General features: G+C 40.4%; 1 protein-coding gene and 1 long non-coding RNA gene across 4 annotated transcripts in view; one reads left to right on the top strand and one right to left on the bottom strand.

Annotated features, from left to right (window-relative positions):
• Positions 1 to 10,613, bottom strand: part of Tafa1 (TAFA chemokine like family member 1) — a 517,733-nt gene extending 507,120 nt beyond the window's left edge. Inside the window, exons 1-2 of one of the 3 annotated variants that reach the window (XM_028855421.2) lie at positions 10,434 to 10,613; positions 7,785 to 7,905 (exon numbers count right to left, since the gene is read on the bottom strand). In XM_028855421.2, coding sequence (XP_028711254.1) covers positions 7,785 to 7,902 — 118 coding nt within the window. In that variant the 5' untranslated portion in view covers positions 7,903 to 7,905; positions 10,434 to 10,613. Of the gene's footprint in view, positions 1 to 7,784; positions 7,906 to 9,843; positions 10,400 to 10,433 lie in introns of those variants that run through there. The other 2 variants (XM_028855436.2, XM_028855413.2) reach the window with 2 other exon arrangements.
• Positions 160 to 7,860, top strand: LOC114681752. Its single transcript, XR_003732945.1, has 2 exons — positions 160 to 588; positions 7,740 to 7,860. It is a non-coding gene; the product is annotated as an uncharacterized LOC114681752 (long non-coding RNA).
• Positions 10,614 to 18,644: the final 8,031 nt, after the last annotated feature.

Genomic DNA, 18,644 nt, shown 5'->3' with positions numbered 1-18,644 from the left:
TGTGTACTTTAAGGACATTATTTTTGCAGGATTCCATTAGTTTATACAACTTGTTAACAAAATAATTCATCTTTTCTTTACCCCCAAAGAAGGGGGAAATTGCCTGTCTGTTGCTCTCTTTGCTACAAAGCTGAAGTGAATTTTTTTCTCTCAAAATCAAAAGATTTATACAGTGAAAGGCTTTTCTCTGTCTGTTAAGGGGTGTTTTTTTTCTTTGATTCCCCAAGCTCATCCCTATGAGAATTTTTCAAACCCAAAAAGGGAAAAGAAAGCCCATAGTTGAACATAAAAAATTCTTAGGCATTTAATATATGACTACATTTATAAGTATAATATCTATATATTCTATATCTATAAGTACATTGTAAAGCAGTAGTTCTTCAGATTATTTTGCTTACTAAAATAGCTGTCAAATATCAAACAGTTAAGTATCTACAGAAAGACATATATACCTATGCTATACTTAGTATTTGCTATTTGTATTAGTATCCATTTGAATAGTATCCACATTCTAATCACACATACAAATAACATAAATCCATAATGTCCTTGTGCTCACACATCCAAATACACACACACACACACAGAGTCATAACGACTAGTGAAAAGGCTACAATTCTACCAAAACTTTCATTGATTATTTTTTATGAAAAGTTTAGTAAATTATAAAAGAATAGCTTATCTTATGAGCACCTACTACATGTCAGGTACCTTAGTCATACTGAGATATAAAGGATGAATAAAATTTCAGAATTCTCTTCTCCTACATTTCTCAATGCATGTGATGTAAGGATACACTGTCAATGCAGCCCAAACAAAAAAGTAATATTTGCAAGATAATATATTGGTTTTTTTCATCTACAACTGTTTCTAGAACTTTCATCACTTATATAATATGTGTTCTAGAGAAAAATAAATCACAGAGCAATTATTTCCCCAACATCCAACCCTATTTTCCCAATAAGAATCTTTATAAAGCATAATTTCAGTAATACTGATCTACATTTCCTATTATTAGAATACTCTTAGGAAAGAGGCCTCATTATAATTTCTTACCCATCCTCCCTTATTTTTTGTTTATGCAGAAATAACATTTGTTTTTCTTCTAATTTAATCATTAAAATTCTATACCTAAATTGTTGAGACTTTTGTTAAATAGCCATCCATGCTCATCCAAAATGAATTAAAAATACAGCCAAACAATAAGTGAGAATTCTAAGCCATGACTGTGGCACTCTTGAGCGCTCAGCAACTTTAGTTACCTGAACAAAGTCTACGTAAAACTGGACCTATTAACACTATGACATAGATTGGGATGGACATAGGATACCTTACTCCTCCCTGAAAGTCTATAGATAGTTACAAGCTTCTGGGGGAAGCAGAAAAGCTTTCTTCAGTGGTCTAGCAATCGGTAAGTTGTCCATGCTCAAATAAATAACCCCTTCCTCCTACCCTCTACCCCATCCCTGTATTCCTGTAAGTATCCCTAATTAAACTCATTTGGTTCACACATACATAAAAAATAATCTAACAGGGCTGGAGAGAATGCTCAGTAGTTAAGAGAATGTACTGCTCTCACTGAGCAGTGGAGTTTGTTTCCCAGCTCCCACACTGAGCAGCTTACAAACACCTGTCACTCCAGCTCCAGGGCATTCAACACCTCTGGCCTCCTCAGGCACCAGCACTCATGGGTACCTATCCACCCATAGACAGACAGACAGACAGACACACACACCACACACACACACACACCCCACACACACACACACACACACACACACACTTAAAAATAAAAACTAAGTCTTAAAAAAAAGACATGAAAAGTAGAAGGAGAACTACTTGGTAAGAAAAAGATAAGTGAGAATGCTAGGATGATGGATCACAATAGGGGGTTGGATATAAACAAAATCATTATATACAGACATGAAAATGTACAAACAAAGTCCATTATTATGTATAACTAATATATACAAATTAAAAATGAAACCCTCTTAAATCATTTAAGAAGTTTCTTCAGATTTCACTAGTAATGCAGGATGTTCACAACTGTTTAGTGTTCTTTGCATCTCTTCAAATTATTTTGAAATAGTATTCCTCTCCTTGTTTTCTTCATTCATCAATATCTTAGGGATTTTTCTGCATGAGCACACATAAGCACAACTCATCCTTTGTGATGGCCACACTGAATTCCACTGGGTAGATGATCATTTATTTTATCAATCCCATTTTGATGGAGCCGAAACACTGTTGTTGCCATTTTAACCATTCCTGCAATAACTATACCTCAACAAAAATTTCACACATAACCAAAATTTTTCCTGGTGATAAGTGTCTAGGAGTGGAAGCATGTGTCCAATTCACACATTCCACATTCTAAGAGATACCGTATTTTAAGAGATAGTGCTGTAGGAAAATGGTTCACCTGCTTTGCTGTATTCAAACTAAAATGGTCTGCAGTGTTTCAAGTTGAAAGTTCAGATCATCTCCAATGAAGTTTAAGAAATTAATAATTGGCAACTAATGTTCATTTGTGCCACTACTAACTACTTTAGTATGCAGTGTAGTTTAATATCTATTGCCCTTAACTATGATTTGAAGGCATAGTCTTGTACTTAAATCAGTAGCCATTTGTATGGTATTTGCACCATTCTGTTTCGAGTTCATGGCAGTGACAGGAAATATGTATTTATATCTCTACTTGGCCCTGGTATGTTGGTGTTTTATTTGATGTCCATAGTTTCACTGTGCCTCTTGGAGGAGGTCAATATCATCCATCAGATGATCAATGCATTATCACTAGCACCAGCTTATACCAAATAACAGCCTGTCTGCTCCAATTCTAACACCAATCCACTATACTTAGCAACTTTAAGCTAGTAGGCATTCCTAAAAGGAAAATGTGCAACCACAGTTTTACCCACTAGTTCTTACACACTAAAACTATAAAACAACCCTTTATTGAAAAGCATCTGAAACATACATCCCAGGCAGTTTTCTAAAATGTAGTTTTGAATGGTAGAGTAAAAATTAATGTAAGGTATGTACACATTTTAATTGATTTACCCCAAATTCTCATGTTAAAACGGATGGTGATGTTCACTATATAATAAAGTCATAAATGAGGACTTCTAACATACACAGTTTGCTTAATGCAGTCTGAAATCTCGTCAAGTATAAATTACAGAGATATTCTATTCAGAGCAAGCTTTTATATATCATTTCCAACGTCAATGAAATCACATTGACTCAAGAAAAAATGATTCATTGTTTACTTCTAACTTCTACCTCGTGTAATTCATAGATATGTAATTTTATTTTACTAAAGAATCCCAGGGATTCTATTCTTGCTAAAGAATTTTGAGAAGACTCATATTTTATTGTTTCAAAGACACATCCACCCCTCTACACACACACACTCCCACATCCACCCACATACCGCAAATAAAGCAAACATTAAAATTGCCATCATAATCCATATATCCATACCAGGAGCAAACATAATCTTAAATTGGAAGACTGCATTTGGCAGACCATTTATCCTTTTTTCCCCCTGTGCACACACTGTTAAGTGTGAAGAACTTAGACTGTCCTAATTACTAGAAACCAGAGATGCTACATCTGAGTTTTCATTGTTGAATCTGTCTTTTTTAAAAATAACTGTCCTACCAAAGGTCTGGTATGGGGGTGTGGGGAGGCAAAAATATTTTTCAAGTTGTCATAGTAACTTCCTACATCATTCCCCAGATAAAAACTACTCCAATATTCAATTATTGAAATTATGAATCTGTTCATCTATAGCACATTTTATTCACTTATGTAATTTTAAATTTCAGTTTCATTTGATTGACTGTTTTAATCTTCCTTAACTAGTGAGTAAGTGAAAATAAATGATGCATTCTTAATACTATAAATATGAAAAATAGGAAGTACTTAGGGGCTGCAGGCGAATACATTAAAAATCAGTCAGTTTTCTAGTTAACATATTCTCACTCTGTTTGTGCACAAACCCACTACATCGAGGAGACAGATCACAAATGCGTGGCCTTACGAAAACACTGTCCCAATTTCACGTCATGACAGCAGAAATTGGCCCAAATCTCTAACCATTTCCCCTAACGGGCCCTGACGGGCTGGTGCCATCCAGGGGAGGCATACTCTCAACAAGGGGAACGGCTCATCCAATTCCTCTCATCTGTCAGTGGAGTGGATTATTTCTTGAGAGACTGAAATTGCCTGCTTGCAATCGGAACACCATCAATCTTGCTGTGGAGGGGATTGGGAAGATGACTGTGAGGTGTTGGCCTGAGGGGGAGGGAATTCCATTCCTAAGCAGGTGAGGGTGACTATAGAGCCCCCCCCAAACTCTCTCTCTCTCTCTCCTAGTGAAAGATTTGTCATTTTGCACATTTCCACACACTCGGCATGCATGCCAAGTACGCTGCTCTGCCTTGTGAAGGAGGTGATTTTTCAAGCTTAGGCAAACGCAACAAGGCTAGGATCGGCTGATGTCTCGTTTTTTCTCATCATGTCACTTATTTCCACTGATTTGAGAGAATGAAATTATGCTTTCCTTTTTTGCTCATTTATCCAACTATTTCTTTTTTTATTTGCTCATTTAGGGGTGGAGTGTCACAGATAACTGCCCCGTGGTTTGTTTTTTGTTCTGTTTTCTCACACGTTTCATTAGTGTCTCTGAAAATTTAAGACCCACAAAGGAAAATGCCACACTTATCTGAGAGAGAGAGAGAGAGAGAGAGAGAGAGAGAGAGAGAAACATATTTTTACTCGTAAATTCAAAACAGAAGAACACATTAAATAGTGACTGTAATAATTTGGAAGATTGCTGTGACCAAGATCTATCACTTTAATCTCTGCAGCTACTGTAGCAATCCTAAGAAGGTTGAGTTAGCACATTACACAGACCCATTGGACTTTTGAATCAACGTTATTTTAATCCATCTGTATCTAGAAGAAGCACTTATAGTTCCTCCTTTTCTACAGCAAGGCTGAGACAGGGCTCAGAGAGTGAGTACTTGGGGGTGGAGTTGTTGGTAACAAAGTTCTTGAGGATGTTTAAGGTATACTTTCAACATGTATTGGCTGATAATGAGCAAGCTCCATGGTAGATAAGGAAGAACATGAGCACTGGGTTTAATTTCAGTCAGAATCAATTTTAAAAATATGGTATTTTAATAAGACCTATGATGATATGAATTTCTTTGTTACACATAATAGTCCCAGTTCCCATAAGCCAATAGACATACTCTATGTGAGAGTTCACTACAAACTCTATCCGAGCTCTTTGTGTGTGTGTGTGTGTGTGTGTGTGTGTGTGTGTGTGTGTGTGTGACTACACACACAGCATAAAGTAAAAGAGGTTGTAATCTCTGGCATGTCTGATGTCCTAGCCATGTATCACATGCTTAGAAAACAAAGGCATCAAGCTTTGCCCTGGCTAAGTGGATCTATTAGTAGTGGGAACAGTAAAATTTGACTCATTCAACATCCCTGACTTACAGGTTGCAGTCCCTTAAAAAGGATGCTTGATATTGATAAGGGGAAATTCACTTCCCACTTCCTAGGAAGTCATCCCCTCATCCTCCCCTCCCCTGTCCCTTCCCCCTCCCCTGACAGGGAACTCAGCTCAGATATGGAAAGTCACTTATCCAAGTTCATGTTAGGAAAGTTCAGTGACAGAGGCATTGACCAGCCCCTGGCCCCCACCACCAGCCACCTGCTTCAGCCATCTCCTAGAACTGACTTGCAGTTTAAATGAGTATGCGCATGGATCTGACCTTTAAGTTTTCAGATTATATTCGATGCTCCTTAAGAGGCTATCTGATATAGACAATTGGTGTACTAGGGGACAGTTTTAGAATCACGGGGCATGACCTCCATCTGCAACCATTCTTTGGATGGTTTCAGACTGTCACATCCCACCCTCTCAAACTTCCACTTCCGTTCTCTGGGCAAAACGGGTAAATTATATCCACTTACACAGTGGCCAAACTAACAATATGAATTAACCATGAACACTGTCTCTAGAACTGTAGGGATGGATGGTTCTTTTATCTCATTGTTGAGTATTACAGAGAAACTGCATTTCCCGGATTATTTGTATGACTATGTAACAAGCCGAAGACTTTTCTTGCCAGAACAGATTGGCGATTAAGTGGTTGGAGGTAGCTCAGGGATCCCCAAATCCACGATTGTGTTCCCTCCATGTTGGCACTGAAGCTTCTGGCAGGAATCTGGCGCTTCCCGTGCCAGGGTCTGCACACAGGACACAGAAAACACAGGCAAGCAGCACCAGCGGCGGCAGCGTGGTTTCCATGCCCACCCGCAGGGGCACCAGCGCCCCCTCGCTCCCCTCGCTGACCTGGCTTATGGAAGGAAGGAAGGCGGATGGGACCTGGGGACAGCTGGCCTCCTCCGCCCACAGCCCTCCTCTGCAGCTGAGGGCTGCAGACCCAGCAGGCGTGCGCTGGCATGCACCCTGGCGGCTCTATTCAGTCTGCCCCAGCTTGGAAGCTGAACCCAACCCCGGGAGGGAGACAGCAAAAGGCACCCAGAGAAGGACTGGAGAAGGCTAAACCAAGAGTGCGGGATCACAGTCAAGGCTGCAAAGCCAGGAAAGACAGAGATGCAGACAACACTCCGGACCTGGACCCGCTGCACTGAGAAGTCCTGTGGATGGCAGGAAGCCAGGAAAGGATATGGGGAGGGTCGAGAGGGAGGGCGGCAGCACTCCAGAATTGAGGAGCAGGAACTTGAGTGTGCAACTCGTCCCCAAACGTTGCACTTGACCCTCCGAGGGGGCCACCAAGGACGGTGAAGGTAGGGGGTGCGGCGAACACAGCCACAGCTACGGGGAAAGGAAAAGGAAACCTTCCTGAGAATCAACCAGGAAGCGTAAGGACGATTGAACTGGCGGTGACTTTGTGTGAGAAAGCTAGACAGGCAAAGAAAGGAAAATCAGGATTGAAGAGTGGGGCGAGGGAAGAGTTAGAAGCCGGAGGAGAAAGCAAACTGCACCCGAAACTAAAAGGAAAACAAAAAAAAAAAGGAATCAATAAAGAAAATTTTCAGAAAGCACGCCAGAGCGAACTTGTTCCAGAAACTGCCAACAGAGGGAGGACAAAAAGGGTGGGGGCGCGGAAGACACTGGAGGAACCAAAGTGAAGGAAGGAAGGGAGCGAAGACAGGATGCAAAGTAAACCAGACACCCAGACACGGCATAGTAAGTCACTGCTTCATTTTCTTTTTCATTGACAACTTCTAAAGTTAGTCTGGTCATTAACACATCCCTGGAGCCCTTAGCCACACAATGACAGTATCTACACTAGGTATAAATTCACCCCGGGAAATCCATGACTCCTCTCTAAATCACCCCAGTCTTGAAAGTTACTCCACCGTTTGTAGAATATTTTGCTATTGTCCAAGACCAAATCATTCTCCTAAACAAGGTGTGTGGAAGACAGTAGCGGGGGTGAAGGAAGAGGGACCAATTCCTTTGAAAAATGAAATCCACCTTTTCTGAGACATTAACAGAAATACCTCCAAGGCATTTTTTTGGTACACTCTCCATCCCCCAGAGCATCCAGCCCACAACATGTCTTAGAATTCAAAGGCAAACTGCCCACACTATAGCAATTTCTGTCACTTGCTTTCCGCCATCTGTTGAAGAGACCACAGTGAGACTGGAGAAGCCTGCTGTGGAGCAAGCCCCCCCCCCCCAGCACACACACACACACACACACACACACACACACACACACACTTACCTGGTCTGTGCAGGTGGTGCTGCTGGAAGGTGTGCTGGAGGGATCCATGGCAGAGCAGCATGGCACACGCACTTATCCACAAGTACAGGACCCAGGACATCGCAGAGACCATTGCCATTCTCTAAAGAGAACATGAGATAAGAACAGGTTACCCCTGGCTTCCAGCCCACAGTGCAATACGTCCCAGCGAGGAAGGAAGGGGGAATATCATCAGACGTGGTGTTCTTTTGCAACTTGGCAGGCTAGCAGGAATGTTCCAGCAGAGGTCATGCCAGGGAGTAGGATTGAAGACCCTTTCCAGAAGCTCATAAATATGTCCCTTAAGGTCTGGAAAACAAAAGGCCAATGACTGCCTAAAATGCAAAAATAAAGTTTTTGACTGTCAATCAGGCCGATGAAAAAATTGTCTGCCTGTGAAAACATCCACTTTTACATGAAGAGCTGCAAACTAGTTTTCCCAGACATTCAGAAGCTGCAGACTTGCTCATTCTAACTTCATTGCAAGTCTGACATAAGCCTGGAAGAAAAGAGTGGGCTCTTTTTTTTTTCTCTTTAATTCTATAGTCATGAATTTTTAATCGCAATGCTGTCCTCTAAACTAAGTAGTCATTTCTCAGAGGCATGTTGTAATCTCCCGATAGAACTGATCTTTCTGACTGGACTTGAAAACAGAAGGAAGTGTGTCTTTAGCCAGAATGAGTTTCAGATGCAAGGTCTACGCATCTATCCTACAGCAAGCCATAATTTACAGTATTGTTTTGTCTCCTAAGATCCCATTGTGGCATTTGCTAGAGCATTGATGAATATGCATATACAGGTGGTGTGTATATTTATGGGTGAGCATATACCTTTTCTCAGGCGCTGAAACTTTGACAGTCTTATCTGTACCTATGGGCATCTCAGGAGCTACAGAAGCTCAATGGCGCTACATATTGTCCAATTTCCCAAACAACACCTTATGCTGCATTTCATATTGGCAAATTAATCAAACTCGAAGCATCTTCCTTAGTCAGCCAGTGTTAGGAGGATCTTCTATACAAGAATTCAGTTAGCCACATGCCTTCCTCTTAGAGAGCTTAGAGAGGGTTTGTGCAATTAAGGTTGTGTTTTCCTCTTCCCCTCTTTCAAATGACACCCTTCAAGAATTTCCACTATATATTAAAACCCTGCTGGTGACCTCCCAGTATGCCTTCCTTATCTGTTGAAATTGGTACTCTTTCAAAACCAGTGATGTTCAGCAAAAATAAGCATTATATACAAATATATATGTGCATAATTCTGGGTAATTTGCAGGATTTAGAGGGGTGGACTGTTTGAGAAAGGCTTTGAGGATAACAATAGATAAACGTGACAACTGTAATTAAGTGCGAAGTGGGAAAACATTCTTTTCAACCACATGGTGCCATCAATGCCCCAGGCAGTGACTCAGATGGACCACTCACTTTCTAATTAGTTTCTAGTTTGGTGGCCCACTATTTACTTTTGTATACAGCGTGTTTGCCTCCTGATTTTAGAACTAGCAGGATAGCTTGGATTCATTCTTATCAGCAGAGATAAATAGCATCTCCCCTCCTGTGAATCCCCAAATGAATGCCTTTTAGAGCCTTTCAGAATAGCCTGCAAATTGCAGAAAGACAAAACAGAGGTGACCCAGCATGCATTTGCTGTGTTTTCAATCACTGTTAAAATGCACTGGGAATTTAACTCAGGAAAAAAAATCCAACCATCCTCAGAACTTAACAATTCTTCAGAGCTCTGCTCTCTCTTGCTCATTTTTAACCCACAGTAGACCTCAGCATGCAGAAAGCTGCTCTGACTTGACAATCGCAGCACCTCCCTTTTTCTTTGCTTTTTCCTGTTAACTTTCTTTAATTCCCAGCATCACTTCCCAGGCTCCTGAATACCCCTTTCCCTGCTCGCTCTCCACTCTCCCACAGAGCTCTGCTCCGCTCAGTGGCAGTAAGTGTTTTCCCCCAAATAATGCATCTAGCCTTGCGTACTTCTCTGAATATGTTTCAAATCTGCTTTCTGGATCTTAAATCTACAGAGGCTTTCTTACCTGAAAAATCCAGCCAAGAGCAGGGCACTCTCCTAGTGTTCATTGGAAAGAGCTAACACTTTTTAAAATCCATCTGTGCCACAATTCTCAGATATTCAAAGAGAATGCTTCCCAGCAGTTCTTTATCAAGAATTAAAGAAAAAAAAAAAAAAAAGGCTTTCCTCTTCCGATCCTATTTCCACAGTTAAGAAGACGTTGGGTTCATTCACTGTATTGTCAGAAAAGGAACCAGGGTTTGAGGGGTGGAAACCTTGTCATTTTCACCTTTAAATCATCTCCTGGCGTCACCTCTGTCTGACGAGACCTTTGAAGTGATGGTGAGCTAATGTAGTTTCCTGATGAGAAGCAGTTTATAGCCACCGACAGACCATTCCCACTTCGGCACATTCAGGACAGAGTTAGGCAGCGAAATGTAAGAGCAGGGCTGCTATACCTCCTGTAAGGAGCAGGAGTCTGTTTCAATACACCCCTCCTCTCTAAAGTCTCACATGTCTTAAAGTGACATTACCCTCTATTAGAGACGAGGTAAATTTTAATAACTGCCCTTAACTCTCCCATGACCCAAGCAGCGCTTTAACATGCTTTATTACCTGATGGTCTGTGGTGGAAGATTTTGTCTTATTCCATTCTCATGCCAGGAGACTGAGAAGGGAAAGAAAATGAGAGAGAAGGAATCATCATGCAAAATATTGACAGTGTTAATGACTGTAAGGCTTGCAACAGTAAATGGGAAAGTGAAACATACACCAGGTCTTACCTCTGACTGTTCTTTTTACCAGCAAGTTATACTGTCAGGCTTAGCCTGATGTTTTTCTTTTTTTTTTTTTTGTCAGTTAGCTGTTTTGTCAGCTAAATCTTGGAATATAATTTATCTGGAATATAACTGATGTTTGTGTTTGTAAGCCAAATAAAAATCTTTGGAGTTATTTAACATGTTTAATAAGTAGAAATATACCATTGTTGGCACCCAAGACTGAGTTATGATGAAGAAAGATGCTCAAGGTTCTTTATCAAAGTATTTTTGCTTTCTTTAAATAGCATGCTGAGATGGAAAGGGAAAACACACAGAAGTTCAGTAGCATCTCGAGTACTATGGTGTGAACCCCGGCTTCCCTGGAAATATACTATGATTGTACTTAAAGTTCGGAGACGCATGGGAGATGACCTACTTTTCTTTTATAGGCTGCACCGGTGATAAGTCTCTGAAATACTCATTCCATTGCTTCACAAGTAGCTTACACCACACCTACTATGTGCTAGATGCTTTCAATAAAGCAAAGAGCAAGACTGCTATGATCCCCACTGTCAAAGGTCACCACCCCAAGTCTGCTACATTATTTTCAGAACTGAGATGGTTCTCACAATTTTCTTGCCTTGAAAACTTCAAAGTTTCTGAGAATCCCTTTACCTTTTGTGGGTATTATAAAGAAGGCTGAATGCAGGGGTGCATCTTTGAGAAAAAGTCTTCTTTCCTTTGCTCTACAAAGAGTAACACCTGCTTGGTGTTTCATCAGTCTTTCCCACTGGTCTTTCAGTGATCACACACACACACACACACACACACACACACGCACACGCACACGCACACGCACACACACACACACACACACACACACAGAGAGAGAGAGAGAGAGAGAGAGAGAGAGAGAGAGAGAGAGAGAGAGAGACTTCTCTATACAAACCAAATTTCAAAATAACAATCAAATGAAATAAGAATGACAAACTTTTAGCTTGGGTTCTTCTGTCTTATTTCTGTGGCTCATTATTTCTATCTTAATTAATGGGTGTCTACAGAAAGTTTATACTCATGCTGCAGAATCAAGGCAAAAGGAGAGATAGTCATAAGAGCAGGAGCCAGGGTGCATCAGATCTTCCCCATGTGCTTGTGCTACTCTGAACTCTCTCTTAGAAGGCACAATCTACAGTGTTTTACTCACCCAGTAGGACAGACATCGCCATTGTCTCCAATTCACAGATGACGTGTGTGGAGAGATGCTAAGAAAGCAAAAAGTAGCAGAAGCACCAGGCGGTAGAGTAGATTCCGAGCTCAAATGCTCTGCAAAAGAGACTATCTTTTCAATATCCCAATAAAGAAATTATGAAAAAGCAATTTAAAAACCTGCCTTTATATTTTTATTTGTTTTACAGTAAGGTGGTTTCCAAACTTATTAGCCATTTATTCTGGAAACATTGATTATTCTAGACATTTGAAACATTCAGATGTTCAAGACAGTCTTTGCCCCATGATTTTGGGGGTTTCTGACTTTGGTTTGCAAATGAATTTAAATTAAGAGGAAATTCATATATGCTAATAAATGCTATCATTTTGAAATGCTGTAACCTTATATTTTCCATTTCTAGGGATTAAACAAAGGATCAACATAGTTGCTAAACTCTAATTCAATGCAATTTAATACAGTTGAAGCATGGATTCATGGGTCATGTTTAAGACACCATAGACAAATTTTGAGATACATGAAAAGCTGAAAGATTTGCTGTAACATTCTATGCTTGTCTATGATGAGTGGAAGGAAGGAAGGAAGGAAAAATTCAGTACCCGCCACTTATTTCTCCCCACCTGATACTTTATAGTCCATTACATTGCAGGCAGTGATCTTTCCCTTCATAATATAAACATCAGCAAACACTGATTGTTTGTGTCTGCACAGGTGAGTCTGTGGTGTAGGTATATGTGGTGCCTGTGTGCGCATAGAGGCCAGAGGATGCAAACTATTTTGCCCTGTCATCCTCCACTTTATTCCCTTGAGAGGAATTCTTATGGAACCTGGAGCTAAGCTGGTGGCCAGCAAGCCCTGGTAATCCTCCTGTCTCTGCCCCTCTAGAGCACTGGGGTAGCGGGCATAGATGACTTTTGACATGGGTGATGGGAACTTGAGCCTAAGTCCTCACCCTTGTGCAGCAAGTGTTTTCACTCACTAAGCCATCCTCCCAGCTGCAACAAACACTGAGATTTATTTCAACTTAAACCAAAGTGACTTCTGTGCCTTTCAGGGAAGCTGTGGCTTTAAAAGCTTCTGACCATGGTAGGATGGATAGCAGGTACCCTTTGGGTTGGTTAGGGTTTAAAGCTTTGGTCAATGAAGACAGGTGCAATCACACTGGGACTGGAATTTTAATGTTTGGAGAAATACCAATACCACCCAGATCTCTCTTTGCCTCTCTAACAGGGACAAGCTGTACTGTCAGCCTAGATCAGATCACTGAGGGACCACAGTGAAGAGGCCCTTCCTCCTCCCCTCCCAACCCAGATGGATACACGCAGTGAATAGGAAGTAGTTGCCAAAGCAACTGAGACTTGTAACTTTATTATAGCATAAAATTGACAATTCTGATTGGTAAAGACCTAAACCTGTATTAGTCATTTCCTAATTAAATTGTTTTCTTCCATGTCCTATCCTAAGCTATCCCCAAGGAGACAGCAGTGTGCCTCTTCAAACTCCTGTCTTCACAGAGACCACAGCTATTGGAATCTAGTGGCTGTTTTTTGTCAAAGAACTGATAATCATAAAGCATGGAATATTGGGACTAGAGGTTCTGGGGCATCCAAGTGAGGAATGATGGATAAGTTGATCCCTCATGTGACTGATGATGATTGGCCAGTGTCATGCCAGGACAGTGTTTGAAAGAAAGGGAACTAAAATGGACTATAGTCTTACTATTCTTAACTTCCAGTTTCATTAATTAAAAATAGTCTAAGCATTGTGGGGTTCAAACCATGTTCTGTGTCAAAGTTCTAAAGGTAGACATTTCAAATACAGTACTATATATGCATATATAATTGTATATATTTTTTAAATATCCTATACACTAGAATTCCTCCCAAGGAAAAAACCATGTATTCAGAAAGAAGGCCTTGCAGAGACATTGGAGGTAAAATTAAAGCACCCAGGATGTTGAAATAGCCCCAAACTTTCAGCAAACTGCCCTTCACAAGGAAAAGTGAGTAAGTAGAGGGAAAGAAGGAGAAGACCAAGGCTGTAACAGGTCGGAAACCTGGGAGGAGGAAACATCGGTGGGAAAGAGGTGGAGGCTGATGAACAGAAGGAACCAAGTGAGCAGAAACCATCCGGTCCAGTTGTCTCAACTAGTTATTTTATCTGAGCATTTTGCCGGCTTGTATGTATATGTCTGGTACCCACACAGGCCACAAGAGGACATCAGATCCCCAGGAACTAGAGTTACAGATGGCTGTAAGCATCCATGGGGACTCTGGGAATCAAGCGCAGGTCCTCTACAAGAGCAGCCAGTATTCTTAACTGCTAAGCCATCCAGTTGTCTTGGTGGAAAACTACACCTGAAGTGTAGGATAACGCATTTCTCCAGATGAAACTGTAGCTCTGAGTGATGACAAGTCTTTATACAAATGTTCCATACAGTGGGGGTGATTTAAAAACTAACCCAGGACTCTCCTCCTTATACTGGGTCGCCTGGCCCAGCCTTAACACATGGGGAGGTGCTTAGTCTTACTTCAGTGTGATAGGCCATGTTTTGTTGATACTCATGGAAGGCCTGCCCTTTCCTAAACAAAAATGGAGGAGGAGTGGATTGGGGGTGGGAACAGAAAAGGGTTTGGGGAAGGGACTGGGAGGAAAGGAGGGTGGGTAAACTGTGACCAGGTTGTAAAATAAATTAATTAAAAAACAAAACAAAACACACCTGGGAAATCTATCTGAGGAACTAAGTCCCGTGTAGAGAGAATAGGCACCAGTGTTTATTTACTCAAAGACAGACATTCCCCATTTATCTCATTCCATTTTTAATTTCTGATCACTGGAAATGAAAGCTGTCCTTATTTCAACTTAAGAATAAGTGAACTAATAATTCAGTTAATTTTAATTCACAAACATACAGAAGAAATTGAGGCATGTAAAAATTTATGTGCATACTTCTAGATTGAGAACCAATGAAAAGAATTTTAAATAAACGACAACCAGACTAAAAAGCACAGCAAGTTTTAGTCCAATGCAAAGTCAAATGGCTTAGACATGTGTCAAATATTTCTTGAGAAAACACATTTTGGCTGTGAGTTCACAGTTCTGCTCCCCCCCTCCATTTTTCCATTTCAATTTGTTAATGAAAATGATAGCATAGGCAAAAAGATTATGGAGAAGATTGGAATCCAAATGTTATCAGTACCACTAAAGTCTGTTTACTCATTTTGTTCCTTTCTCTCTTTTTCTCCCTTCTTCATTTCATCCTTTCTTTCTCCCTTCCCTTCTTCCTGGTTTTTTTTTTTTCCCCAGCTATTGGGACCACCCACCAGTTCATCTACAATGTCCATTTTAGATCCCCCCACAGGCTCACATGTTTAAATGCTTGGTCTCCAGAGGATAGCCTTGTTTGCAAAAGTTGTAAGATTCTATAGGAGATGTACCCTTGATGGAGGGAGTTGGGCAGTGCCTGGAAGCTTTACATCCTGGCCCCATTTGCTCTCTGCTTCCTGAATATAAATGTCATGTGACCAAACAGTTCCTGTCTCTGCTGCTGTGTGTTTCCATGGTGGACTCTGTCCATCAGTAACTGTCAGCCAGAATAAACCATTTCCCCTACGAGTTGCCTTATTTTGTTTTGTTTTTGGACAGGTTCTCACTACGTAGCCTCAAACTCACTAGGTAGACTAGGCTGGCCCTGAACTCATAGAGATCCACCAGCTTTTGCCTCTTTGTCTCCCAAGTCCTGGGATAAAGTCATGTGCCACCACACCTGGTTCCTAAAGTTGCTTTTTTCAGGGTATTTTATTGCAGCAACAGGAAAAGAAACAAAGACAGTAAATTTTCTATTATATAATGTGTTATATCAAAGAACATTGGATGAGGAAATTATTATGTACAGAAATCAGGTGAAAAACAAAGCTAGGCTATGTGGCTGATGGTGCTGATTAGATGCTCATGTGTCAACACATTTAGTGGGAAAAGAAGAAAGGTGTATACGAGTCTGGGCCCTTTACACACTGTTGCATTTAATACAAAATACTAATAGATGGATTTTTTTTGTTAAAGACACCTAATTTCAGAAAAACTGGATGATTAAAATAATGTCACATCTCTGTCTAGCAAGGCTAAAGAACTATGACTCAGATTCATTTCTGATTCCTCCAGCCCAGGTGCTAAGCAACCAAATTCTAGGCAAACAACATTAGTAAGAAACAATAAGCTTAAACTCATAATTATAACATCATAGGCCTATTCACAAAAGTGAAAGAAGCCAGATATGAGAGAAGAATATGACATGTAAGACATACAGCCATTCAAAGATAGCACTATTTTAATGCTAAGTAAACTCCCCAGTAACCACAATGAAGGGAAAAATTATTCTCTTAAAATCTAGAACAAAATGAGATTTAAAAAAAAAACACAAGAACACAAAAGTAAAATAAAATAAATGAAAATGGAAATAACAAAGAAATCTACTATTGCTTAGGAAACAATAAAACATTTGGGTAATAGGAGCTGAAGAAATGGCTCAGCAGTTAAGAGCACTGGCTGCTGTTGCAGAAGACCCAGGTTTGGTTCCCAGCACCCATGTGGTGGTTCACAACCATCCATAACTCTAATTTCAGGGAATACAACTCCCTCTTCTGGCCCCTGCAGGCACTAGGCATGCACATGGTACACATACATGTAAGCAGGCAAAACACTAATACACCTAAAATAATAAGTTTTTAAAATTAAGCAAACTGTCAGTGATAAAATAGTATTAGTGAGGTCAAATTACTTGTTATAAAAAATGAGAGTCTACTATTCAGATCTGAATACATAAGACACAATTTTAGTAATTGTAAGAAAAAGAAGATGGAGGCAGGATTGTTCTGGGGACTGATGAAAAGGTAACCTTCATGTAGGAGTCTCATTTTTCAACTCCAGCAGCCTATCCCTGCAATTACTTTATCAAGCAGAACTGACTGCACACTGCTTATCATCTCTGTCTTGTAGGCAGAAGATAAAGAAAGAATGAGGTCATTTCCTTTGTTCTTCAACTCCTGATTTCTTTATTGTCTTTCTAGGGCACAGATAATTCTGGAATCACAACAGCTGCCCATCCTTTTTTCTAAGTAAAGTATTGGTAAAGCAGAGACTGGGGCAGGGAGGTCTCTCTTTTCATTACAAGGGGGTGAACATGAACTATAAGCACATAAGGATTGTAACAATTATTACTTTGATAAACTAAAAACAACCATGTGGTATTTTTCTTTGTGAAAACCTCAAATCCAGGTCTGGTGTCATGACTCAGAAGGTAAAATGCTGTGTACCCACAACCCATACAAATGCCAAGTGAACAAAGTGGATCCCTGTAATTCTAGAACTCAGAAGGTGGAGAAGGCGAATCCCCAGAACAAGCTAGCTGACCACACTGCATTTTGAAGAGAGCCTCCCTCAGTGTGTAAGGTGGAAAGTAATCAAGGAATATACCCAACGTTTGTCTCAAGTCTTCATATGCACACACACCCATGTGCACAAGCACCTGCACAAATAACTCCACACATGTGAACATGTAAACACATGTATACCATTTGCAGACATGTGCAAAAGAAGTGTTAGGGCTACTTAAAAAAATCCCTCAGATTTCCAGTTGATCTGAAATCAGATCTCCCCCAGTCCCTCTAAGATTAAATATATAACTCACTCACTTATTGATTTGTGCCTGAAATAATTGCCGCATCCCTTTCAATGAATTTCTACATCTGGTTGCTCCTATCTATTAATTCTGCTTCCCAGCTATGTTTCAGATTATTCATTGTTTCCTTCTTCCTTCAAACACCATCACTCAAGGTACAGGCATCATCTTTATCCAGCCCATAACAGTACCTTCCTACTGAGTCAGTCCACTTACCTGAGAATGTACATCTTCTATCCACAGCTTCTTCATTTTGTATGTAACTGGAATGTGTCCGATACCTATGATGACCATGTTGCTCTTGATAGTTTAAAATTTTTCAAAGACTTACCACTGAGTTTTAACTAATGTCCAAATTTCATGACTATGATTGACAAAGATCTGCTTGAGCTGGACCCTCTATACTGCAGCACTTCTGTTATAAACATGTCGTGATGGTTAATGCTGTCAACTTGACAGCATCTGGAATCACCAAGGAGACATGTATCTGAGAGCACCTTGGGGGGATTACCTAGATTAGGTTCTTTGAGGTAGGAAACCTACTCTACTCATGGGAAACACAGGTATGGATTGGGGTCCTGGCCTTCATAAAAATGAAAAAGCAAGCTGAGTACCAATCACTCAATGTTTTCTACTTCCTATAGATGCACTGTGACTAGCTGTCTCCAGCTCTTGCTGCTATGATGGACTGTTCCCTTGAACTGTGAGCCAAAACAAGCTATTCTTTAAGATGCTCTTTGTCAGTTACTTTGTCCCAAAAAGAAGAAAGGTGACTAATAGACACGTCTGCTTTTATTCCTGCTGATGACTTTCCTTAGGAACTTGAATGAGACAGGGAAACCATTCTTCAGACACCTTCCCCACTGCTCAGACGAGATCAGGTAATTATTGCATCATGTGTTCCTGAAGTCTTTGGGGTGTCACCCCTACAGCCTTAACTACCAGTGTGAACAGCTATTTCTGAATTTATCTGTTTAATACCTGCTTTATCTCCTTACTGAGATGAACAGAACAAGCATTTGTTTGGTGCTGCCTCCTCAGAATCTAATATGCTACCTGGGATGTAGTAAACACTGAGGTGTTTGAATGAATAAATGAATAATAATGAATGAACTAAAGACCAAATACTAGATCGCCATCTAGAATGCATGTACAATAAACTATTT

This window comes from Peromyscus leucopus, chromosome 3 (assembly GCF_004664715.2).
Source record: "Peromyscus leucopus breed LL Stock chromosome 3, UCI_PerLeu_2.1, whole genome shotgun sequence".
Classification (NCBI taxonomy): domain Eukaryota; kingdom Metazoa; phylum Chordata; class Mammalia; order Rodentia; family Cricetidae; genus Peromyscus; species Peromyscus leucopus.
Note: the sequence above shows the minus strand (reverse complement) of the source record. Positions and strands in the feature narration are given on the sequence as shown.